The 27,215-nt window shown below is 40.2% G+C and overlaps 2 protein-coding genes and 1 pseudogene across 2 annotated transcripts; all 3 read right to left on the bottom strand.

Moving 5' to 3' along the window:
* Positions 1-290: 290 nt before the first annotated feature.
* On the bottom strand, positions 291-1,247 carry LOC144253838 (olfactory receptor 7A17-like). Its single transcript, XM_077796501.1, has one exon. It carries the CDS (start codon positions 1,245-1,247, stop codon positions 291-293), a length of 957 nt encoding a protein of 318 aa, XP_077652627.1.
* Positions 1,248-14,502: 13,255 nt separating this feature from the next.
* LOC144253540 (olfactory receptor 7A17-like) lies at positions 14,503-15,432 on the bottom strand. Its single transcript, XM_077795729.1, has one exon. The coding sequence runs from the start codon at positions 15,430-15,432 to the stop codon at positions 14,503-14,505; it is 930 nt and encodes a 309-aa protein (XP_077651855.1).
* An 8,323-nt stretch (positions 15,433-23,755) lies between these two features.
* On the bottom strand, positions 23,756-24,685 carry LOC144253539 (olfactory receptor 7A10-like; annotated as a pseudogene).
* Positions 24,686-27,215: the final 2,530 nt, after the last annotated feature.

The following is a 27,215-nucleotide window of genomic DNA, read 5'->3' as shown; positions in this document are numbered from 1 at the left end:
TCTTAAGAAGTCCATATTGTCCCATTGCATGAGTGGGAATTTCCAAATACTTCTGACACAAAGGTGGGAATGGGTTTGGGAAAGTGGGAAATGACAAAGGCAGACATTTCATTAGAGACTAGAAATAACAGAAAGCCTAGTCAAGGTAGTTCTGTTCATTGTGTAGGAAAGCTGATGTCAAAGAAATGGAAACCATGGTAAATAAAAGGATCAAGTTTTCATTCTACAATCTGATCAAAGAATTATGGTGTCTGACTCAATAACTTTGAGCCTTGCAAGCACAGGCAAGTCTACTGAGGTGGATGAATTGGTTCTCTTCTGGGTGTCCTCCCAAGGAGCCTTCTCAGAGCACTCTTAATGTCCTTATTCCTCAGACTGTAGATAAAGGGGTTCAGCATGGGGGTGACCACAGTGTACATCAAAGAGGCTGTTGCAGTGGAGTGTGAGTTTTGGGTCACAGCAGAACTAAGATATACTCCCAGCAGCGTGCAATAAAATAAGGAGACCACAGAGAGGTGAGACGCACAGGTGGAGAAGGCTTTATACTTCCCCTGAGCTGATGAGATTGCACGGATGGAGGACACTATCTTAGAGTAAGAGTAAAGGATGCCGGTGAGGGGGCCAACAGCCAGAAACACAGCTGTGATATATATCACCATGTCATTAAGAAAGGTGTCAGAGCAGGCATGGTGGACCACCTGATTAAGTTCACAGAAAAAATGGGGAACTTCCAAGTCTGTGCAGAAGGAAAGTCTCAATACCATGAAGCTATGCAACAAAGAATTCAGGAAACTCATGAACCAGCATGCCAGAACCAACAGTCTGCAGTGACGGTGGTTCATGACGATCATGTAGTGCAGTGGGTAACAGATGGCCACATATCTGTCATAGGCCATCACTGTCAGCAGAAAGATGTCCAATCCTGAAAAAAGCAATAAGAAGTACATCTGGGTGATGCATCCTGCATAGGTAATGGTCTTGCTCTGTGTCTGGATGTTCACCAGCATCTTGGGGATGGTGGTGGAGGTGAAGAAGATGTCCACAAAGGACAGGTTGGAGAGAAAGAAGTACATGGGCGTGTGCAGGTGGGAATCTGAGGTGATGGCCAGGATGATGAGCAGGTTCCCTAGCACAGTGACCAGGTACATGGAGAGGAACAGCCCAAAAATAAGAAGCTGTATTTCTGCTTGCTCTGAAAATCCCAGAAGAAGGAATTCTGAAATTTGTGTACCATTTTCTGGTTCCATGTGTTTGATATGACTACAAAAAAAAGGAGAGAGGACAAGAACAGGACACAAGAATGCATTACTCACCCATCACAATGCTGCCTGTTTTATCTGTGTGTGCGTGTGTGTGTGCTGGGTATCAAAGTCACTGTTAGGCAAGCACGCTACCATTGGCCTATGAATCATCCACAATCTTCTACAGTAAAGCAATTAACTTCTACATTGGTGTATATATCTTGTCCCCTTCATAGTATTAATCGTGTTATCTCTGATTAGAAATTTCTGCCTCATGTTCAGCATCTACTCAAAGATCATGTATTCAAAAAATGTTTAATGTTTTTATTAAATAAGTGCATTATAGTCATACATAATATTGTGGTTAATTCTGACCTAATCATACATGCATGAAATAAAATTTCTCCAATTCAACCCCCACTACTTCCCCATTTCCTCCCCTTCTCCCTCCTTGTTTCCTTTTCTTTGTTCTATTGGTCTTCCTTCAATTTATTTATAGTTTTTAAACTAGTGCTTTACAGATATACACAAACGTGTAATTCACCATGGTGTACTCATACATGTATGTGGTAAATATGGTCAATCTCATTCCACCATTTCTCCCTTTTCCCATCCCACCTGCCTCCTGCTCCACCACCTTCTCTACTCCAGTGATCTGTATTCTGCTTTCACAGGACTCCTCTCTCGTCCCCCTTACTTTGGTCTTGCTTCTGCATATGAGAGAGCATTTGCCCTTGACGTTCTGAGTCTGGATTATTTCATGTAGCATGATGTTCTCCAGTCTCATTTATTTTTGGTGAGAAATTCTTCTATGCATTTGAGAAATAGAAATATAATGAGGCACTGTTGACATAATGTGTGAAAAAACACCAAATTCCATACACCACATGAAGGAGAAGGAAAACTGTGTTAGTCACCTTCCCATCACTGTAACAAATACTTGAGAAAATCAAGTTTTATTCTGGCTCTCAGTTTTGAAATTTCCAGCTGACCCAGCAGATTTGGGCCTGTGGTGAGGCAGAATATCCTGGAGGGAAGCCTGTGTGGAAAAAGTGCACTCCTATATGACCAGGAAGCAAAAGAAAGCAAGGAGGAGGCCACACCCCCAACAATCTAAGGAATCTCACTAAGCCCCACTTCTTGAAGGTATCACCACCTCTGAAAGTACCTCTCTGAGGACCAAATCTTTAATACATGGGCATTTGGAGATAGTCAAGATCCTATACATTCAACTATATTTCAAGTGCAATTAAAAATAGATAAAAAGGAGAGAGTGGATGGGGTATTATTTTACTGGGTGTTCAGGGAAGACTAGCAGACAAAGTGACGTTTGAACAGGGACCTTAAGGAATACAAGATGGGAGCCAGGAGGTATCTCGGACTGTGTGCAGTTGGAAGGAGGAACAGCCAAGGCAAAGTCCCCGAGGAAGATGCATGTTTCAATTATTCAAGGCTAACAAGGAAACCAGTGTTGTGAGCAGAGTGAACAATGGGTGAATGATGAGAAATGGTGTTGGAGGGTGATGAATGAGTCTGTCTTGGTGGCCCATCACCATGATGCCAGCTACTCAGGAGGCTGAGGCATGAGGATTGCGAGTCTGAGGCCAGCATGAACAACTCTATGGAACTGTCTCAAATGTAAAAGCAGAATGGCCAAGGGGAATAGCTCAGTGGCAGAGTGCTTGCCTAACATGTCCAAGACCTGAGTTTATCCCCAGAGTGACAGTCAATTAATTAGTCAAGAAGCACTGGGTACTACTGTCATGGGTAACTAATTAGAACACATTTTTTTAAAGTAAGAGAAGTACTGGGTGGCCTTAAAGAAACTTGTTTTAAACTATGAAGCATCTTCTCAATGAACACAGAGAGAAGAATTAAGCAGACCCCTGGGGATACAAAAGAAAGAAAGAAAAGATCTAATTAACTCTGGTTGTTCCTGAGAGAATAGAAAAAAAATATATAATGATTTTCTTAATTACAGGTACAGCCCAACTGCTGCTCTACGCCCTTGACACTCCTTAAAAATAATAAACAGCAAAAATAAATTTACAGATAAGACAAAAGACATGATACCTTTTCAGTGTCAAGACACTTGCAGATTGAACACCCCAACAGAGAAAGAATCAAAGGGAAGAAATCAACAATTCAAAGGAGGAAAGAGATGCAGAAAGAGTGAACTGAAACACTTTATATGAGACAATGAAAGGTTTGCTCCTCCAGTGCCTGGTCCATATCTGTTTGACCCACTGGTTTTCATGTGGTCTGACAATGGGCAGCCAGAGTCTCTTTCTCTTTTCTCAGGTGACACCTTCTCTTCAGTATTTGTAGGTCTGAGGCTTGGATATTTTACTTTACTTTTGAGTCCCATGGGTATATTCTAGCCTTCAGTCTTTTCATGGTCAATAAGACTCTATAAAATTCCATGCCAGGACACCACAACAATTCTCTGTTTAGCTGAAAACATCCTTCCTCTAATTAATCCCTGAGGGCATCGTATCATCCACGTTTCATCATTCTCCATCTTCACCAGTACAGTTTAAAATCCAAAGGCAGAGAATTCAACTGCTTTGCTCATCTTCACGTTTTCACAAAAGTGTGAAAACACATACGTTATATAGAAACAAATTTAAGGAAAATAAAAAGTTAGAATGGCAAGGGTATAAAACCAAGCCAAATTGAGTGGTTTCCAAACAACAAAATCAAAAGGACCATGGCAGCAATTTAAGTGATTTCAAGATGGATTAATAATTTAATTTTCAAAGACCTAGATGTAAGAGAATATAATAAAGTTGTAACCATCTAATTTTATAATTTTATCTCATATCAAAATGTATGAAGGGATGGGAATGTACTCAGTGGTGGAGCACTTGCCTAGCATGTGCAGTGCCCTGCTTTCAATCCCCATGTATATAAATTATATATATATAGTAGAGGTTATCTAATCAAGTGATAATGACTTCCAAAAGATGTCCAGAATGAAGGTGACTTGAGGAAATAGATCTATCAAAAAAGACCAAAACATAATGAAGAATAACAGACATGTGAAAACAAGTTGGAAATATGCATGAAAGGCTAATCAATAACATCACACAGATGAACTTTGTTCAATGAGGCAAACACAATATAACCACAGACTTGATCCCACAAAATACTTAAAATTTCATAATTGCCCCCAACACTCCTATACATACATAAAAGATCTAAACGTCAAAGGTGATGAAAAATTCTAATTTTTATATTTGAAATACAACAAAAAAAAATGAAAATAAAATCCTCCAACCCCAATATACTCAAAGAAGTTGCACAATTCACAATAAAATAAATGGCTAATGACACCACAAGTATATCCACACTCAGCAGTAAGAAAATAAATGCAAGGGAAGCTTGTTGATATGCTTTTTTCACCTTATAATTATTTTTTTCATCTGATTACCTTGCATGAAGGGAGAAATTGCAAAACATATGCCTCATGAGCAACTATTGTAAGAAAGTATTTGCAAGCAATTAACTGGTCTGGTCTTTTCTTATGGATATGGAGATATATTTAAGTACACCCCATCTTAAAAAAGACTTACCCTCTCCTCAGTGTGTATTCCTGCACAGCTAATACTGCCCACAATTTCAGAAAAATCTTTGTATTTACATTCTACTTGTATGGGAACCATTTTATGCCAACCATTCCCTCCTTTAATTTGGATTTTGTCACCATCACTTAAATGTCCATGATCACCCCTGCATTGCTGAGTTCAGCTGTCATTACTCTTTTCAGCATCATAAGTAAGCACACTCACAAACAAGCAAGCCTTGCCTGCATTTTCTCCACTCTGGTCCATGCTGAATTGCTCTCAGGAAACTTTTTCAGCTTTTTATGTCTCTGGACCCTTCCTGCAGCACTGACTGAGCTCCTGGACTCACCTGGATGTGATTTCTGAAAGGAAGGTCTCTGTGTGGAAACACAGACTCTCCCCTGAATGGTTAAAATGGTTAATGATGGAGACTGCAACTCAGTTCCAAAGCAGGACAGCAGGAAGGAGTGAAGCATCAGTCCCAGAGCCAGACAGGTCTCCAAAATGAAAACCTGTCTTGTCAAACAGAAGATGGTACATGCTAAAGTACAGTAGTGGAGGAGATATTCATAGCTCCTGAGAGCTTCTCCCTTACGTATATTCCCTTCATGTCCCCCTCTTGTTATTCAATCCCTGAGCACATCATGTCCCTGGGGGACACTACTCTGCACAGAAGAAAAATTTTTTTTTTGCAGATTCTGTCCTCAAGAGACCAGGTGAATCCAGCCTTCATTGCTCCTCAATGAACTCTTGGTTTCCAGAGATCTGATCTCCTAACACCTCTTCCCAACCCTGAGTTGACATTTTCTCCAAAGCGTAAAATGAAAGAAACCATCTTCACTACATCCTTTAAACCACCAAAGCAGTGATTCAATTTAAGGGACACAGCCCCTGATATCCTCAAAAAAAATTGTGATTTTTCTCTTCAACACGGGAGAACTATGTTCCTGTGATATGAGACTGTAGGTGTGACATTCCTTGGCTTTGTGGTGCTTTTGACAAAAACTTAAGAGGTTAATGCTTGTAAAACTAAGATAAAGTCAGGGCTGCCATTTATTTCTTCACTTATAAAGTATTTGGTAATTATGAGAGTTATATTTGGATCTTTTTATGCACCTTGTAGAGATTAATGACTTAGAAGGTGTTACGACTCAGATATAAGTGATTCCCAAAAGCTCATGTATAAGATAAAGCAAGGAGTTTTAGAGGTGAAATGATAGGGTTCTAAGAGCACTAATCCAATCAGTGATTAATACCCTGATAGGGACTATCTGGGAGATGACTGCAGGTGGTGAGAGTGGGAGTGATTGGAGGAGGTGGGGCCTTGGAAGGGCACCTTTGGGATATATATTTCATCTTTATTGAGTGAAGCGCTCTCTCTCTTTCTCCCTCCCTCTCTCTTCTCTCTCTCTCTCTCTCTCTCTCTCTCTCTCTCTCTCTCTCTCTCTCTCTCTCTCTCCAATCATCCTGCCCAGAGCCACTTTCTACATCACACTTTCTACATCACACTTTCTACATCACACTTTCTACATCACACTAACCCATCATGATGTTCTGCCTCACCTGGGGACCCAAAGGGTGAAGTTAGCCATCCATAGAGATCTTTGAAACTGTGAGACCCTTTAATCCTGGGTCAGAGCAGATGGTGTGAACGGTTTGGTCACACGGGAAAATCCTTAGGGAGTTTAAATTAAAGACACAGACACCATTTTACTTTTAAACCAGCTCCAGGATGGCTTCCCCAACCCTCAGCCTCAAGCTCCCCGGTGGGGGTGGCAGTGAGGTTTTACTGAAGAGGCTAGTGAGAGATAGAGAGAGTGCATGCTAAGAAGAGGGCTTTTATTGGGGAACAAAGAATTCTGGGGAAAATCCCATCCAATGAAAGTCAAGGGGGACAGTGTGGCAAGGTCAGGTGCAATGATTGGATCTTTGGGGCAGTGATAAGACACGCCTCCATACGGACAAGATCTCAAACCCAAGACGGGCGGGGAAAGCTCTTCTACATTAAATGTGACTGAGTGCCTCACACCCAGCCAGGGAGGAAACTCAGTCACATGCAAGGATAGTCTCCCACATAGTCCCTCTTCTTCCTTTGAAAAGCAGGTGATGATTTACTCTCTCTAGCCCCTGAATTTTGCTTTGAAGACTCACATGCTATAATTACAACACAAAAGAGAATTAATAGCAAAGAGAACAATGCAAAAATATGCCAGACAGAGTGTTTAAGAATGTTTCTGGGGTTAAAGCCATTTAATTCTTTTAATATTTGATTAGCTAAGGAAGAAGGATCCAAAAAATCAGCCCTATTATTTGACTATCTTGAATATGATGATGGAGCTCCAAAAGATCCAAGCTGTTCTTAGTATTTTGCAAAATACCCAATAAATGGTTTTTAACCTTCTCCCAACCCCACAGGGAGGTATTGTACTTGGTGGCTGTAACACACGTATTTATAACTTGCAAGGCAATTAAGTCTTTCTTTAAACTTTAAAGCCAGAAGCTCATTACCTATATTTATGACAGTTGCCTCTAAGGCTTTTAACTTAGTCTAAATTCTTTCATCAGTATTTATTTGATTGTGAAGAGCCTTGGAAGTATTCTGAGCCAAATTATTAAGAAAATTTGCATGTTAAATATTTTGAGATAAAGCCACCGAAGCTGTGACTATTGAGGCAATAAAGGAAACCAAGGCAACAACTCCCACTATTATAATTCCAATGGCACGTTTAGGTCTCACTAGCTAGGCATGTATTTGTTGTAAAACTTGAAAACCAGCATCAGCGTGCCATGGCTCTGAAATATTAGCTGGCAATAAGACAAAAGAGGGCTGATGAAATATCAGCACTGCTTTTCCTCTATTATATCTGGTTGGGAATATTAATAAATATACCAGCTCTTGAGTATTAATTCTAGTAAGCTCTGCATTCTTAATTGCAATTTCCACTTTTCTCTAAGCTGCTCTAGCCTCTATTGTTAGCTGATGATAAGTTGGAGAAGGATCTCCTTGTAATATCTGGAATAAAGGACTTAAAGCAGAAGTAGTTATCTTTAAAGATGGTCTTAGCCAATTAATATCTCCTAATAATTTTTGAAAATCATTGAGGGTATGTAACTCCTTATCTGTAAGTTTTAAGGACGAATTGTACATCCTTCAATTACATGGACCAAATATTGAAAAGGAATCATCTTTTGCATCTTTTGAGGCACAATGCACAAACCCATTGCTGTAAGTAAAGTCTCTAATTGGGTAAAAATTCTGAAAGTACTTCTGGATTACCATGAGCTAATAATATGTCATACATGAAATGAATAATATATGCATCAGGAAAATTATTTCTTACAGGTGTTTTTGCCTGAACCACAAATTTTTGACATAAAGTTGGACTATTATGCATTCCCTGAGGAAAAACCTTCAAGCAATATCTCTTAACTGGCTCTTTAAAATTAACTGCTAGGACACTGAAAGCAAATAATTTTTCACAATCCTCAGGATGTAATTTTATTGAAAAGAAGCAGTCTTTCAGGGCTATTAAAATTAATCTATAATCCAAAGGAATTGCTGTGGGGGAAGGAAGTCCAGACTGTAATGATCCCATAGGCTGAATTGCATGATTTATTGCCCTTAAATCCTGTAATAACCTCCAACTACCTGATTTTTTTCTTAATAACAAAAGTGGGGGTGTTCCAAGGACTAAGTGTTGATTCTGTATGACTAGATTGAAGTTGTTCCTCAACCAACGTATGAAGGCCACTGAGAAATCCATATAGGCTCTTCTGTGATCCAGGTGATCTTTTCTGCTGTCTTTTGGATCAGGGAGACACTCAGGGCCCCTAATAAAAATTTTGATCTGGAGCATTTAATAATCTCTGTCAAAGAGTCTGGTTTCAAGCAGATATTCATTCTGTAGATTTCTTTCACTATTCCTAGGAATAAACCCTTGATTAAATTCCTCAAATGACCTTATAGCATTTGGAGTTATCAATAATAACCCCAATTTGCTTAGTACATCCCTTCCCCATAAATTTACTAGTAAACACATATGGCTTAAAAACTTCACTATTTCCATCTTGGTCTTTCCAGTGAAGATATGGGGCACTTTGAGCAGGCTGTGAAATCTGTCCCATTCCTTCTCAATTGGCTGGTGCTGTATGTAAAGGCCAGTTCCTTGGCCAGAATTGGCGAGACAGTGCTGATCTGTTGGCATCAGTGTCAGTCACTCCTTTTGAATTTTTTATGATTAATTTTCAGTTCCCGTAGGGGACACTCCGGATGCACTAATTGAACCCAGTACACTGTCTGCTGGTTTGGGAGCTGAGGTTTAATCCAGACAATTGGCAGATTTACAGGGCAAAAGAATCAATTGGGCTCTATTGTATTCTCAATAGAAAGCCAGATGGCATAATCTGATTTTACAGTAACTGTTACTCAACCCTAAAATAAGTATCCACAATTCCTGGTAGTACCTCAATTGCCTGTTTTAAATTGCTACATCCCCAAATCAACCCTATATTTCCTGTAAGAAGCGGCCTAAAATCTCCAGTAGGAATTTGTTGTGGACCCTTTTCAGGTGTTAAATCAGTCACCATGGCTGGTTACAGAAGGATTCTCTGGGTTGGTTGCACCAGTAAATATGGCAGCTGGCCATGGCCAGCTGTGATGACATCAGGCCCTGAAACCTCTCTCATTTCCCCTGTTTTATCGGCCCGGGGGAGGGGCTGATGGGAAGTTTTTTGACTTCTTAGACCAGATGGAGTCTGTCACGTGGCCTCTCGCCCTATAATAGCGCTGATGTGAAGCAGGAAGAACCCTAGCCTTATGTCTCAGGATGTTGCAGTCTCACTCATGCATTTCTCCCACAATTAAAACACTGCCCACGGGATTGGCATACCAGCTGCAGTTGAAATGTTTGTTTTAAGGCAACTGCAAGGGTAAAATCTTGTAATTGAGTTGGTCCAATATCTGAACACAAACGGATAAATTCTGAAATTGTTTCTTTCTTTCTATGTAATTTTCTTCCTAATCTCTCCCAAGTACAAATCCCGTAAATCTTGATTGCAAAACCATGGACAAAACTCACCAACCGTGTTTAAGAATTGTGCTAGCTGGGTCCTTTGGACCTGTTTTCCCTTTTGATTAATTACAGTCTCCAAAATAGTTAATAACATGTCCTTATCTGTTGAAGCTGAATTTCCCAATAATAATCTTTAATGTCCTTGGCTTCAAACTGTCTGATACCTCCTTGACTCTACAACAATTGTCCCTCTCCACTAAAGTCATATAGCACACTTCTCTCCTCAACCTAGGATTTAACCTACGTGCCCCACATTCAAGGGAGCCACATTTAGTCTGCAGCCAGCACAGATGGAATGAACAGTTTATCATGAGGGAAAATCCTCAGGGAGTTTCAGTTAAAGACACAGACACAATTTTACCTTTAAACCAGCTTGGGGAAGGCTCCTAGAACCCTCAGCCCCAAGCTCCCCAGGGGGCAGTGAAGTTTTACTGAAGAGGCTAGCTAGAGAGAGCGAGCACACTAGGTAGATGGCTTTTATTGGGGAACAAAGAATTCTGGGGAAAATCCCACCCAATGAAAGTCAAGGGGTCAGTCTGGCAAGGTCAGGTGTGATGATTGGATCTTTGAGGCAGTAGTGAGACACGGACAAGCTCTGGAAACCAAGAAGGGTGGGGAAAGCTCTGCCACATTAAAAGTGACTGAGCGCCTCACACGCAGCCGGGGAGGAATCTCAGTCACGTTCAAGGGTGGTCTCCCACAATCCCCAAAATAAATTTTCCTCCCAAATTGTTCTTGTCCAGTCTTTGGGTCACAGTGGTGAATAAGCTGGCTAAAACATAGGGAGTCTCTTACTTAATGTTTGTAAAAGCCCATTCTCGTTGTCAGTACTATTAGGAACCTGATTCTAAATTTTCAGAAATGGGACTCAAGGTTTAAACCACCTGCCCCAAGCTACAAACTGAGTAATGGATGGGTTTTAAGTGGAACCCCATGAGATTTTTATAGCTCTTATGAGAGTAGGCCTGTGGTCATCAATCAGAGATGATATTGCTTCAAAACCCATTTGGAAGTATCTTTATAAATTTAGATTGACACATCTAGGAAGGTGCACCTGGTCCCCAGTGGGTGAGACTAGGGATGCTGCTCAACATCTGGCATTGCACAGAACATCTCCCACTGGGCATGTGGGGCAGGGAGTTCCAGCCAGTGGCCAGGATGATAAACAGTTCCCAGTGCATAGTTACAGGTACCTGGGCAGAGAGGGCACACAACAGAGGAACTGTTGGACTGGCTCCTTGGCAAATCCCAGAAAGAGAAAGTTTCTCATTCCTACATGGCTTCCTATTTCCATGAGGCTGCTGGGTTTGCCCAGAAGGAGGAAGAAACCTACAATTTAATCCAAATATTCTTTCCTTGCTGTAATATAAATTTCATCCTTCCTCCAAGCACAGGGAGCTCATGAACTCGTTCACCTTGGGTAATCATCTCTTTTCTAGCAAGCTGTGATCACCACCACAATCAAGAAAAATTGTCTCTAGGTCCTACTGGTTCTCAAACAAGATTCCCTGGTATAGCAACATCAGCATCACCTGGGAACATAATAGAAACGCATATTTTCAAACCCCCTGAGTCAAGTGCTCTGCAAGGGTGCCAGTAATCTGTGCTTTCAAAGCTCTCTAGGGTCCTGATGCATGCACAAGTTTTGAGGACCACTGTGTAGTGCTTGCTTGAACCCCAAAGCAATCATCCCTTCTGCACCATCCAATGGCTGGCTCATGCACTTCCCACTCAATGTCTGTAAGAATGAGGAATGACTGACCCTAGCCAGGTGTTTCAAGGGCCTGTCTGAAGCTAGATCTGCAGAGGAACGTGACAGTCCTTAGCAATTCTTCCATTCTGACTTACTCATGGTGGTATTGCACTGGCTAGCCTCTATGTCTGGTCTGTGCGGATGCTTTACTTCCACAGTTAGCACTGTTAGAGTGTTAGACCATCTTCCTGAAGTTCTCAGTCCAGAGAGGAACAACTGAATGTTATCGATCCATCATAAGACTGGCAGATACAGAGACCTACAGCTTAAATGATACTGTGTATGTATGTGTGTGGGTGTACACACGCACACTTGTGCCCATGCATGTGTGAGTGACTTGCCCTTAGGAATTCCTATGGTCCATCATAATGTCATCAAATTGATATCAGAAAATGACTTGGTAAATCTTAGGAGAGAAGATGATGTGCCAATGGTAAGGATTGCTGTCAAAACCCCATTTTATATCTCCATCCAGTAGAATAGAGGAAGGGGAAATGGGAGGAAGAATTCAAGATGGTAAAGGGGAAATGCTGGGGACTGAAGTGGAGCAAAGGATAGTTTTTTCTTGTATAATTGTATCAAAATGGACCCCAATATGATGTTTAACTATAATGTACTACTAAAAACATAAAATATATCTATAAAACTTTTAAAATAAAATTTTAATGAAAGCACTGCATGACCATCAAATGGAAATAAAAGTATCCAGCATCATAAAATAACTCAACTGGGGCTAAGATTTAGTCTTGATAGAGAGGAAAAGTAGATATTTTCCAGAGAAGACTCATCTGAGCTGAGGCATGGGGAGAGCGAGTGGGTGGTCAGGGATGGGAGGAGTTGGGGAAGTTCCCTTTCTCTGAAGCTCCACTACAGTTTCTGTCTGCACTGCATTGCCCCTCACCCCCCGAAGTAGGCGAGGCAATGATAGTGGAGCATCAGGTGCCAAAAATTCTTAGTCTGGTGTTGGTGTTCTTTTCTTTCTCCAACAATTTTACACTATGTGAAAACAAGTCTTCATCACAGAATCCTGCACACCCACCCAGTCCCACAACAATATAGACACCACATATAAGAATGATAACACTCATTTCTAATTGATAGTTTTTATCATCAACATTTATTAAGGTGATTTTTAAGTTTGACACACCTTACAAAGCATGAGATTGTGAAAAAATATGTGGAGGAAGTAGGAAGGAAATACAAGCTCAAGGAGAAAAAAGGAAAGGTGTCCGGGTTCCTACTCCTAGAGAAAAGCTTATTCCTGTATTGTTAACTTTTCTCATTTACAGGTTTTAATTACATTTTGTTTGTGATCAATCGTAGATGAGCATGCAGGTGCAAGAAATGACACAAAGAGATCCATGCACCGTTCAGTTCCCCACAAAACTAGAGGACTTTATCACACCCATGATATCAACACTGATAACATCAAAATACAGAATTGTTCCATCACCCAAGATCCCTACTATCACCCTTTAATAGGCACGTCCAATCCTCCTTTCCTGGTGCATGAAACCTAAGAATCACTATCTATTTAACTTTTGTATATTGTTATCACTTCAAAGATGCTATTTAGAGTATAAAAATAACCACCCAGAACAAATGGTGAGTAGACAACTACTCACCATTGATAACACCAATAATGAGTGTTATCATTCCTGTACACTGTGCCTATGTCTCTGGGGGCCTTTCTAGCCCAACACTTTGGTAGGTGTCATGAACACCAAGCTGACATAGAAGCAGGACCCTGCCTATGAGAGCAATGTCAGAGCCAGGCAGTGGAAGGATGTGTTTTTTTTATTCTATGGCACAGTGGGGTAAATACGGCTAACAATAATGCATAATATATCTCAAAGTTCTTAGAAGAGAGGATTTTCAATGTATTCACTATAAAGAAATGGTTGTTGTTTAAAGTGATGAATATACTAACTATCTAGAGTTGACCCTTCCCTCATGTACACATGAATCAAAACAAACTACACTATAGATACACATAAAATGAGATTCACTGTAGTGGGTTCATACATGCACGTAGTATAGTTTGGTCAATTTCATATTATATTAAGCTAATTTTTAAAACACCTATCAATAAATAAAAGAGAACTGGGGATGAAAGGAGAAAGATTGAGGGCCAAAGTTGAGCAAATTATATTTTATATTTGTATGATTATGCTAAAATGATCCCTGATGTTATATATAACTGTAATGCACTAAAATTATAATGCACAAATATGCAGCTCATAAGTATGTAGAAATATTGTGTCAATTGAAAAATTAAATAAATTACTCTTGTAAACCACAGTGACCAGTTTTTCAAAACACTACTATCCTAAAGTCTACATTATCAAGCAGAGGAATCCAGGTCATGATATCCAAAGGAATGAGAGATACAAAAGAGAAAAACTGACCTTTGATTTACCTCAATGACAAATTGCATTAATTGCGTCCTTAGTCAACTCTACCTCTCTTCCCTGGGCACAGTAAAACTCATGACTATTTTAATAGTAAAATGAAAGAAATATTATTCAATAAATTATGCCATGGAAGAATTGCTTATTCTTAAAAGATCCTTCATGGTCTGTGACATAAGTGGAAATTTACAAATTCTTCTGCTCCAATATTTGGAATAATTGTGGAGAATCAGAACAAAAAAACAAAACTAAAACCTGATGGATATCAGAACACAAAGCTTAATAAAGACATTTGGAAGTATAGACAGGTGGAAATCGAGTTATGAGAACTCCAGGAATCAAATGGAAGGAGAAAGTTGCACATTCACAATCTCATCAAAGAACAACAACTTCTGGCTCTAGGCTTTGCTGCCTGCAGTCATGAGCATGTGCTTCTGAAGCCCTAGGGCAATGGATCTTTTACACTTTCCCTCCAAAGAGCCTTAACAGGGCCCTCTTTACATCTTTATTCCTCAGACTGTAGATGAAGGGGTTCAGCATGGGGGTGACCACCATGTACATCACTGAGGCTGTTGCACTGGAGCGTAAGCTGTGGGATACGGCAGAACTGAGGTACACACCCAGGCCTGTGCAGTAAAATAAGGAGACCACGGAGAGGTGAGAGGCACAGGTGGAGAAGGCTTTGTACTTGCCCTGAGCTGAAGAGATTGCACGGATGGAGGAGACTATCTTGGAGTAAGAGTAAAGAATGCCAGCGAGGGGACAAGTAGCCAAGAGCACAAGTGAAAAATTCATCACTATGTCATTAAGAAGGTTGTCAAAACAGGCAAGTTGGACCACCTGGTTAAGTTCACAGAAAAAGTGGGGGATTTCTATGTCTCTGCAAAAGGACAGTCTCAAGACCATTAAGCTTTGCAACAAGGCATGCAGGACACTCAGGATCCAGCACACCAGAACCAGCAAACCACAGAGCCTGGGATTCATGATGGTAGTGTAGTGCAGGGGGTGACATATGGCCACAAACCTGTCATAGGCCATCACAGCCAGGAGGAAGTTATCCAACTCTACAAAAACCAAAAAAAAGTACATCTGGATGATGCAACCTGCGTAGGTAATGGCCTTGCTCTGTGCCTGGATGTTCACCAGCATCTTGGGGATGGTGGTGGAGGTAAAGCAGATGTCCACAAAGGACAGGTTGGAGAGGAAGAAGTACATGGGCGTGTGCAGATTGGAGTCTGAGATGGTGGCCAGGATGATGAGCAGGTTCCCCAGCACAGTGAACAGGTACATGGACAGGAACAACCCAAAGATGAGGGGCTGAAGCTCTGGGTCCTCTGAAAACCCCAGCAGAAGGAATTCTGATACTCTTGTATTGTTTCCTGGTTCCATCTGGTGGATGTGACTACCAAAAAGAGAAGAATCATGTCACTCCTCATCACACATATTATCACTATCGATATGGCTGAAATGTTACAATTTGTATTTTCTAGTAAGTAAATTAATTTCTGTTGTATCATGAATCTGGTCATTCTAGGGCATCCCTAGCACCAATATTGTTATAAATTCCTGTCTCACTCTAAGCGTCTCCCCAGGAGTTCATGCATTGTACAGTTTTAATGAGAAATTACTCCTTACCATGGAGGAGCACATGCAGAGTGCTGGCTATGTTCCAGGCGCTGTCCAGGCCTCCACGACCAAATTTCCTCATCCCAATGATGGGCAAAGAATGTACGCACATAGGCAAATCACATTCTATTGCAGTTTTGTGCTAGTGATATATAGCATATATCAGCATGTGTGCCCACTCACTGAAATATGCACATCAAACACATATGGTCCTCTCAATATTAATTGTAACTTAATAAAGCTGTTTTAAAATAAATAATCACATTACATGCCTGATGATGAAGCAGATATGATAAAAACAAAGGCAGATAAAATGGAGACAGCAGATAAGAGGCTGTATTTAAGTGTTGTATTTAAGAGTGTGTGTATGTGTGTGTGTTGCTTGGGATTTTACCAAGGGGTGGCCTGTGTTAAGCAGGAGCTCTAGGGCTCTAGTACTAACTCACGTTCCCAGCTCCTAGGACTTCTATTTTTTGTAGGTGACCAGAAGCTCAGTAGAGAACGTGATGACTGAACAGAGTCTTCAGGGGATAGGGCAGGAGCCAGCAGGCCAGCAGGCAATTTACCTGGAAGAATGAATTGCCAGTGCAAAGGCCTGAGGGAGGAGTGTGTTTTGGAGGTCCAAGGGCATCTAGGGGCCAGGGTGAAGAGGTAAATGAGAAAGAGGAAGAGTGATCAGAGATAGTGTCAGAAGATGCTGAAGAAGGAGGGGACCTCCCTGATTGAGCTGAATCTGCATGACACAGGGAGCTCTTCCTCCACACTGTACCCTCTTGCATATAATTACATTCCTTCCCTAGGCATCTTTTTGAGTTGAAATGGACATGCTACTTGCTACCCTTTATTCTGGAGTTGAACTATGTTCTATGACCATCACCCAGAGCCCCAGTGCCGTTCCCTAAGGCTGGCACACATGCATACACACCACTCTATCACCCCTGTGGCCTCTGACCTTCATACCACACTGTTAGGCTCCTCATGTATACAATTCAAGATCAAATTACCTTTCCCCTAATGTAGAAATGGCAGACAGAACATCCATTTTTTTAAGCTTCTTGTGGACAAATAAACACAGGGCAAATACTGTTACATTGTGCTAGATTACACCCTGCATTTAAAGAAACACACATATGGGGAAAGATGTCAACAGACAGGAAAGTAGTGGGATGAAATGGACAAGGGGTGGAGGGGTGAGGTAATCAGCTCAGGGTCCCTGAGAGACCAACAGGAGGAAACTGCTCCCTTGGTTCCAGCAACATTCCAGCCTAGGGTCTGTCTCCTGGGTGCCCAGCAAAATAAGAAAGGAGCAGAAATAAACACATCCAAAGTAAAAAATAGAGATGTATTTGTGGTTTCAAAGTGATATAGAAATGATCCAAAGATAAAAGGATGAAGGGGAATTAACTAACAATTCAGAAAAGGTTCCATAAATGCACAACAGAATCTTTTCATGGTTTTATATTAAAGAGGACCTCTTGTTTTTCCTGTGCCTCTTTCAGGCCTCCTTGACCAGTGGTTTTGATCTGATGGCTGAGGAATTCTCTTCCTCATTTTTCTCATGTGACACCTATTTTGTTGTTTTTTTTTGGGGGGGTGGGGTGGATTTTGATTTTTTTTAACAAAGCTCACGGGTGCACTCTGGCCCTGGTTCTGGCCTTCAGCCAACCAGCAGAGGTCTCCCCAGCCGCTCTCCACAAACCCATGCACGTGTCATGACCCTCCTGTCCTTTTTCTCCCTTCCAATGTCTGGGGCATTGTGTTATAACACATTTATCTCTCTGTTCTCAGTCTATGACCTGATAAAGCCAGATACAGGTGAGCAGAGACTTCATCTGCTCTGTTCACCTTTTATTTTCACAAAGGTAAAGAAGTTTATCTGCAATTACTAGAGAAAAATGTGACAGTAGTAAGTTAGGCAATTCCAAAAATGCCAGGAGAATGCAACCAGGCTCCATAGAACTGCTTTCAAACAGCTATGTTCAACAAATTGAACGGAGCCTCAAGAGCTAGCAAAAATGAGGTGACAGTGTGGTTCAGTGGTAGAGCCCTTGCCAGCATGACCAAGAGTCCAGTTCCATCTCTTGCAATGCAAAAGCAAAACTAACCAAAAGAAGACATAAAGCAGGAACAAGTCCAAGATATCAACATGAATTAATAATTAAATTGGCAAAAGATTTGGCATATCAGAATATAAATGTAATGTTTCTATAATATTCTGACAATAAATTCTCTGCTATCACTTGTTGAATGAATAAAGAATTGAGTCTGAGTGTATGTCAACACTTCATATATGATAAAGTTTCGTTTCAATTTAGTAGAAGATTAGACTGTGGATTAAATATTCATATAAATGTCTATCTGGAAGAAAATGAAGTTGGCCCCCTACCTCACATGTTAACAATAACCAAACAGGTAAAACACCTGAGTTTAAAAACACACAATTGATTTTATATGAACATCTATAAATTATATTAACAATCTTCAGTGAGCAAGAAACTAGTAAAGCAAGAAACTCAGATGTAAGAAGACAGATATGTACCACTAAAAAAATTTAAATTATTTTTATGGTCAAAAGTGTCAACTGAGAAGCTGATGGAGAAACAATAATTTATAAAAATCACTCAATACTAATACTGATAGAAAATGTGCAGATAACTATAAAGGGAAGTCAAACTAGCAATGAAATGTACAAACATATGCTCAAGGTCAGTAATAGTTTAAGAAAACATGAAGAAATATTTTTCCACAACATCCAGTCTTAGGAAAAGCCCCTGAAGAGCTGTACCACTGGTTGTGGTTAGAATTTTTAAACAGAAACCTGAAGACAGCTTCAAACAACAAAAGGTCAGATATTCTGTAATTCAAGGTCTCTCCATCTCCCCATTGTAGACATTCTGGGACATGTGATTCTTTCAGGTGGAGTCTGTCCTGTGCATTGTGGGATGGTGAGCAGTATCCCTGACCTCTCATGACTTCACCCCCACGTGACAGCCAAAAATGTCTGTAAAACTTGCTCAGTGTCTCCTGGGGCATGGGGAGGGAGAAGATTGCTTCTGGTTGAGCAGCACTTGTTTGAACTTAATAGCTCCATATTTTTTGCAACATTGAAATAATACTAAATTAATGAGAACAAATTTGAAAGTATGAGTAGCACAGCCTCATTATGAAATATTTTGCATCCTTTGAAATGCATACAGTGCATTGAGTTAGTCATCTGCAGGAAGTCCACAGGAATTATAGAGTGACAACATAAGGAAGGACAAGCTAGAAAAGAATACTGCACCAAATGCAGAGAGCATCTATGATGTGCATGGGATTGTACTCACTCATTTGCATAAAAGTCTATGAGATTGTGTGTATGCATAATATAGAAAGAAAAACTTTAAAATAGACTGAAATTTGGGCTAGGATTGTGACTCAGTGATAGAGTGCTCACCTAGCACGGGCTGGACCCAGGTTTGAATCTCAGCACCACATAAAAATAAAGGCATTGTGTTGTGTCCATCTACAAAAAAAAAAAAGAGATTCTCTCTCTCTCTCTCTCTCTCTCTCTCTCTCTCTCTCTCTCTCTCTCAAAAAAAAATAGACTGAGAATTTACAGAAGAAAATGATAGCATTTAGTATAGTGCTTTTCTCCTTAAGGCATGAGTTCATGGATTTATTTTTATCTTAAACATTTATTTAATATCCTCATATCAATTTATTCATTAGGTTTTGGTTTTTGTTTTCTTTGGCAAGGTTGAGTCTCAAGCCCAAGGCCTTGTGAACGCTAGACAAGCTCTCCACAACTGAGCTGCAACCTCAGCTCGATTTTCTAAATTAATACATAAGACCTTTACATGTTAATAGGGTACAGTGTGAGAATTCAGTGTATGTATTCAATACACAATGCTCAAATCAGGATAGTGAGAATTTCCTTGTCCTTAAATATTTATCAATTTTCAGTGTTGAAAATCTTCTAATTTCTTCTTTCTAATTCTTTATAAGAATATAAAATTAAGCCCATAATCTCAGAAGTTTGAGAGGTTGAGGCAGGAGGATTGGGAGTTCAAAGTCAGCCTCAGCAAAACCAAGGTGCTAAGCAACTTGGTGAAATCCTGTCTCTAAATTAAATGCAAATAGAGCTGGGATGTGGCTCAGTGAGGGAGTGCCCCTGAGTTCAATCCCTGGTACCCACTCCCCCCCAAAAAAAAATATACATATAATTAAAAGCTGGTCTACTGTTTTGAAGTAATGTTATGTTCTTTCCTATGAATATAAAATTATGGCTATAAAAATACAGAATAAGATAAGCTGCAGTCATTGTCCTGTGAAGATTTGGATTTATGGCTCTTATGTAAGTGTGGGTGTTAGTGCCCACCAACAACCTCCTCCTGACTCTTCTCCACACTTCCTCCCCTCTACTGAGCACACATTTTACTTTTTCACTATTTAAGTTTTTAGTTTTCTCATTTTTATTTGTGTATATTCATTGTGCATATTAATGGGACTCATGTGACTTTTCAATACCAACATACAGCTCACACTGATTGAAACAAAAATGGATGAAAATCTAAAACATCTAAAAGAAAAGTTATGAAATATTAATGATTTAATAATATCCACCCAGGTTCCTAACTCAGGAATAAACTGCCAAAAACTCATAAATATTAGAATTTGAAGGAAATTCTCTACATTGCACAGTGGTAACAATGTTAAAGTCTGAATTGGTTTTATATAAAGGTAAGTGTATCCTGATACACACAATATAGATAGGACGAGCTTTAATCAAATGGGAAGGAAGCTCAAATGCCTTCCCAGGGAGGCTGAAGCCAACGCCTCTCTGAGAAATGTACCTGATCACAAAAAGCTAAGGGTCACAATAAGCAACAAAAGACATGTGAAAACAAGTTGGAAATACACATAAAACACGACCCATCAGCACCAGAGATGCACAAGAACTGTGAAGCAAGAACTCACAAGTAAAGAATACCAATTCATGAATTCTTTCAGAAATAAAGTGGGAACATAATCCAACTGAATGACTGGACTACTCAAAGTTTGTACATTTTCACACATTCCCACAAATATCTCTATACACACATGAATGTGTATAGAGAAAAGGAAAACAGGGAGTTTGGGGTGAGGGCACTCCAATACTTTGTAAGAATACACTGAAAAATTGGGAAAATGCCCCTTCAGTGTCTACACAAGTGTCTCCAGAGAGACACTTTGCAATGCAGAGGTAACTGGCTACCAAACCACACAAATGTGCAGCCTCACAGATATTTCAAAGTAAGGCTCTTAGGCATATCTGTACTGAGCTCTGACATATGCCTTTCCATGTGAACATCAAAGGGGGAAATAATAATTTCAGAAGTGAGTTCCTGAACTTCTGTTGCAAGATAATACTTGCAAGATCCTTAATATGGATCCTTGCCAACAATACACAAACGTAATCAAATATTTCTCATCTTAAGCACACACACATTTTAAAAATGTCTTAAACTAACTTCTTCTCCATTCACAATTAAAGCCTATTCCTCTGCTCTCTTAATTGCAAAGATCCTTGGGCCTCTGTTCTTTCTCTTGGAGCTCTGGACGCCTCCCTCCCATCTTCTCTTCAGCCTCTGTTAGCTCCATTTTTATGGTCAGCAGTGAACCCTGCATTAACCAGTGCAATGTTCACTTCTCAGCTAAGTGTTATGATTCAAGGCAGCCTTGTGAATAAATCATCAGTCGGACAGTAAGCAGCCACAGCAGCCCTGCTCTGGGCTAGCTCAGCCTGGCTCTCCCCTGACCTCAGCCAAAGAGTCTTGGGTTCCATTCTCTCTGAGGCTCTCTTGAAGTGTCCACTGAGTCCACTGAGCTCTCAGACTCACCTTGAGACCAGCTCTGGGAGGAAGGTCTCCCTGTGGAAATGCAAGGTCCTGCCTGGATGGGATTGATGGTGACTGAAGCTCTGTGCCCAGAAAACACAGCAAGAAGGAGTCATGTGCCAGGTTCACAGGCAGACTGGAGACCTCAAAGACACCACCATATTCTGTCCAGGAGAGGGCTGTGCACTGAGGGACCACATCATAGCAGAGAGCCACAGCTCCCTATATCTGCTCCTTAGCTCATTTTCCTCTTGTTCCCCTGAGGGACTGTCCTGGAAAGACAGGAAATTCTTCCTGCTGATTCTCTGTTCCCAGGAGACCCATTTATAACCCAGAGAACCTAGTTTTTGCTGTTCCTCCATGGATCCTCCTCCCTTCCAGAGGTCCAGCCTCCTGGTACCTCATCTGTCCTTTGACTGAAAGTGCTTTCTAAGTCTCACACAGATGAGTTTGTCTTGAGTAGAGCTCATGTGTCTTCAAATCATGAACCTGTGGTGGACAACAAGAGCCAGACCTCCCCAAAAATAGTCATGCCCTCTTTAACAACAGTCAGAGTTGTGTTCCTATGGTATAAAGCTTTAGGCATTACAATTCTTGCCTTCATGGTCCTATTATATTTTATCATTAAACCATAGTCTTAACACCAGTTAAGAACTCCCATTCAGTCCTTCACTTAAAAGTATTTATTGAGATGTAATTCATTCTCTTAATACTTGATAGGAAATGGGCAACTTAATTTTATTGAAGCTTGTTCTATGGAATCTATTCTATGTATAGATACTATTATGACCTTCATCTCCACTGCAGAAAATGGGCTGAAAAACGTTATATATTGAGGAGGTATGGGACCTTCATCTGAATTCTTGCATGATGCTTCCACTTCTCAAAATCTGAGCCTATGGTTTTCAACTAGAGATATTTTTTTCCCTAGAAATATTTAACAATGTCTGAACAGTGGTAATTACCATTCACCCAGAGCAGCTCCCAACACAAATAATCACCCTGCCCCTCAATGTCAACTTTGAAGAGGCCATCAAAACCAATTCTATACCACTTTCATTATGCAGAAGAATTACTAGGGATGCAAGTTTAGATGCAAATTCTGAGACCACAGGTGTACTGTGGTTGCAGGAACTCTCCATTCTAACATGAGCAGGGTGGTCCTGGTACTCTGTGGTCCTGTCTTTGAGTAGCAAGGGCTGTGATGCTGTGTGAGAGTCTGGTGTAGGTAATTTTCAGTCTTCTCCTCCCAAAATGTTTTTGTTTGTCATTATTTTTATGTGTTATTTTTGAATAGGAGTATGCTCGCTGACTAGGATGTATTGATTTCTGTGTATTTTTGTTGTTGTTATTATTATTCATGGTACTGGGAATTGAACCCAGAAGTAGCCTACCCCTGGGCGATATGCCATGACTCTTATTTATTTATTTATTTATTTAGCCTGGGTCTCCTTAACTTGCCCAGGCTGGCTTCACAATGATGATCCTTCAGTTTTTGCATCCAAACTCTTGGTGTGCTCCATCATGTCCAGCCAACAATTCTATACAAGGACTCTTGAGAGACAACTAATAACATTCTGAAAAAGAACCTACAGTAGGCAGAAAAATGATCTACCACAGATGTTTTCATCCTAATCCATAGAACTTTTGAATAAAACGGCTTAAATTTTTAAATTAATTTTTAGTCCCCAATAATCTGTCACAAGCAATACCACTATACTAAAGTCCAAATTATCTAGAGGAGTGGTTGAAGCATTGATACACACAGGATTGATCATGCAAAGGAGAAACACTTCAATGCCAAATTTCTCTTTACTACAAATTGCAAAATCTGCCTCAGGTGTCCAGGGCTGTTTCTCCACAGACAGAGCAACACAAATGAATGTTTTTCAGTAAAAGAGAAGAAACATTAATGAATACACTATATTTCAAGAGGGAAGAAATGATTTGTAAGAAATCCTTCCTGTCCCATAACTTCAATATTTCTTGTCCAACATTTGGAAGAATTGAGAAAATCAGATGAAGTGAAAAACTATTGAATATCAGAGAAACCATGAAGCTGAATAAAGGGAGTTGTTAAATGGTAGAGAGAGGTTGAAATCAGAGCAATGAATCTGCAGGAAATAAACAGAAGGTAGAAGCTTCACATTCCCAATCTCATCAGAAACCCCAACTCTGGCTCTGAGGTTTTGCTGCCTGCAGTCCTGAGCATGGGCTTCTGAACCCTCCTACAGTTTCCCTCCAAAGAGCCTTCTCAGGGCTCCCTTAACATCCTTATTCCTCAAACTGTAGATGAAGCGGTTCAGCATGGGGGTGACCACGGTGTACATCACCGAGTCTGTTGCACTGGAGTGTGAGCTCTGGGCTGCAGCAGAACTCAGGTACACACCTAGTCCTGTGCCATAAAATAAGGAGACCACGGAGAGGTGAGATGCACAGGTGGAGAAGGCTTTGTACCTTTCCTGAGCTGATGAGATTGCATGGATGGAGGACACAATCTTGGAGTAGGAGTAAATGATGCTAGTGATGGGGGCACCTCCCAGCAACACAGTTACAAGATACATCACAGCATCATTCAGAAAGGTGTCAGAACAGGCAAGTCGGATCACCTGGTTGAGTTCACAGAAAAAGTGGGGGATTTCTAAATGTGGGCTGAAAGATAGTCGCAACACCATTAAGCTCTGTAACAGGGCATGCAGGACACTCAGGATCCAGCACAAGAGAACCAGCACACCACAAAGCCTGGGATTCATGATGACAGTGTAGTGCAGTGGGTGGCAGATGGCCACATACCTATCATAGGCCATCACAGTCAGGAGGAAGTTGTCCACCTCTAGGAAAACCATGAAAAAGAACATCTGGGTGATGCAGCCTGCATAGGTAATGACCTTGCTCTGTGTCTGGATGTTCACCAGCATCTTGGGGATGGTGGTGGAAGTGAAGCAGATGTCCACAAAGGACAGGTTGGAGAGGAAGAAGTACAGGGGTGTGTGCAGATGGGAGTCTGAGATGGTGGCCAGGATAATGAGCAGGTTCCCCAGCACAGTGAACAGGTACACGGACAGGAAAAGGCCAAAGATGAGGGGCTGCAGTTCTGGGTCCTCTGAAAATCCCAGAAAATGAAATTCTGATACTCTTGTATAAGTCCCTGGTTACATATAACTACCAAGAAAAAAAAAAACAAATAACATGACTTCTTTTCACACATATAGATACCACTGATTTTGTTGAATGGGACAATTTAGCCACACATGATGGAAAACACCTATAATCTCATGGGCTCCAGAGGCTGAAGCATGATTGCAAGCTCAAGGCCAGCCTCACCAATTTATCAAGGCCCTAAGCAATTTAGCAAGGTCCTGTCTCAAAATAAAAGGACTGCACTGGCGCAGTGGTAAAGTATCCTTGGGCTCAAATCCCAGTACCTAAAAACAAAAGCAAAATAAGAAATGGAGGAATTTATATTTTCCAAGAAATTCATTTATGTTTTATTTCATGGTCTGGTCATCCTAGGGCATCCCTAGTGCCATTACTGAGTAGGAATTTCTGTCTAAGTGTTTACCCGTAGTTCATGCATTGTACACTTTTAATAAGAAATTACTTCTTACCATGTAGGAGCACATGCAGAGTTCTGGCCACGTGGCAGATGCTGTCCAGGCCTCCACAACCAAAGCTCCTACATCCCAATGATGGACAGAGCACATCCACACAGAGGCAAATCACAATCTATTGCATTTTGGTGCTAATCATATATCACATGTACTGGCAATTGTGCCCCCTCACTGAATTATACACATCAACTCCTTGTGGTCCTTTAAATATTAATTACAACTCAATAAAACTGTTTTAAACAGAAATAATCACATAGCATGGCTGAGGGTGAAGCAACTATGAGAAAAACAAAATCAGATATAATGGAGAGGTTGTGTGTGTGTGTGTGTGTGTGTGTGTGTGTGTGTGTTGTGAACTCTTGGCCTTCTCTGTCTTTGCAAGTGCTTTCCACTAACCAACATCCTGAGCCACTGGGGCTCCTATTTTTTTGGTTTTCCAAACAAAAAGAAACTGAAAAAGAACTGAAAGAACTGAAAAAAAGATGATATACAGCATGTTTAAAACACCAGCATGAAATAATAATCAAATTGACAAAGACTTTGTCACACTAGGATATAGCAGATAATGTTCCTATGCCATTGTGACAGGTGATAAATGCTCAATTATTTCTTAAGAATGAATTGAAAGTGAAGTCTAGAGCATGTGGACATTTCATATAACACAGTTAAATAGCCACCTGATAGGAAAACACTAGATGGTAGGAAAAATCCTTATAATACAGCCATCTGTCTCAGAGAAGATGAAGTTAATCTCCTAGCTCACACATTTACCAAAAATCAGATTAAAGAAACCTCAGTGTAAAAATTAAGAAATAAAAGTTGAGGATGTACATCTAGACATTATATAAAAAATTAAAGGTAAGACACTCAGGTATAAGAAGACAAACACATATCACTACATACAATTTGAAACTGTTTAATAGTCAAAAAACTACCCCAATAGTCAGTGGACATAAAAATGTATGAGAAATGGATGCAGACTACAAACTTTCCACTGTGCTGGGGCAGGGGGCCACTTCCTCTTGTGACTCTGGACAGCTACAGTTATCAGGACTCTCTGGCTAATCCCCTGGCCTTTCCTACCTCTGCTGACCACCAGCCTTCATTCTACTATACTGAGTGTTAAATTTTCTCTTAGTTATTATTCTGTACATGTTGATGGGGTTCTGTAACACTTTTAAATACATTCATTCAGCATGCACTGTTTGAAACAAAGTAGAATAAAAAATCTAAAACATCCAAAGGAAAGATGTAAAATAGAAATTATTTAATGATATCAACATGGGTTATGAATATTCAAGAGTACACTGCCAAAACCCAGAAATAATACAAAATGAAGGAAGTCCTATAAACTGCACATGGGTGAAAATATGTAAAGTTTTAATTATCTTTCATTAAAAATAATTTACATTAGAATATGATAAATTATGACAAAATGTGCTTGGATCCAGAGGGAAATAAACATGAATGTTTTCTCAATGATGCCTAAAGGTGATGCCTTTCTAAGCAATGGATCTGATCAGAAAACAACAAAAGACACAGTAAGCAACACAGAGATACGAAAACAAGTTGGAAATAGTACTAGGGTTGCACAAGAATATTCACTACCATTTTTATTTAAAGCAAAGCCAGAAAAAGAAAGAGTATTCATCACTCATAGTTTCAGAAAAGGCAAATACAATTACTAGATAGACTAGAATTTAAAATAGTTACATATTTTCACACTGTCACAACTAAAATATCTCTATATGCATTAAAATAGGCAGTCTGTAGAAGAAAAGAATTCAAATAACCTCTTTAAAAGGCTATCTTCGAAAGCAGCAGGGTGGGGGACTCCTGTCAAATACACCATAGAGAAACCGACACAGCCCTTTGCAACACACAGGAAATAGCTAACACACCACAGGGATATTCAGCCTCACAGGGTTCAAATCATTCCACAGTAAAGCTAAAGGCATATCTCTATTTGCCTATAAATTATGTTTTTCAATGTTACTATAGAGAAAACAGTACTTTAAAATCTGTGCTCCATGAACTTTTGTAGTAAGATAATTTTTGCAAGATATTTAACCAGTAT

The sequence above is a fragment of the Urocitellus parryii genome, chromosome 3 (genome assembly GCF_045843805.1).
Source record: "Urocitellus parryii isolate mUroPar1 chromosome 3, mUroPar1.hap1, whole genome shotgun sequence".
Classification (NCBI taxonomy): domain Eukaryota; kingdom Metazoa; phylum Chordata; class Mammalia; order Rodentia; family Sciuridae; genus Urocitellus; species Urocitellus parryii.
Note: the sequence above shows the minus strand (reverse complement) of the source record. Positions and strands in the feature narration are given on the sequence as shown.

Excerpts from the sequence above, each read along its gene's own strand:
- LOC144253838 (XM_077796501.1), bottom strand. The coding sequence starts at position 1,247 with ATGGAACCAGAAAATGGTACACAAATTTCAGAATTCCTTCTTCTGGGA.
- LOC144253540 (XM_077795729.1), bottom strand. The coding sequence starts at position 15,432 with ATGGAACCAGGAAACAATACAAGAGTATCAGAATTCCTTCTGCTGGGG.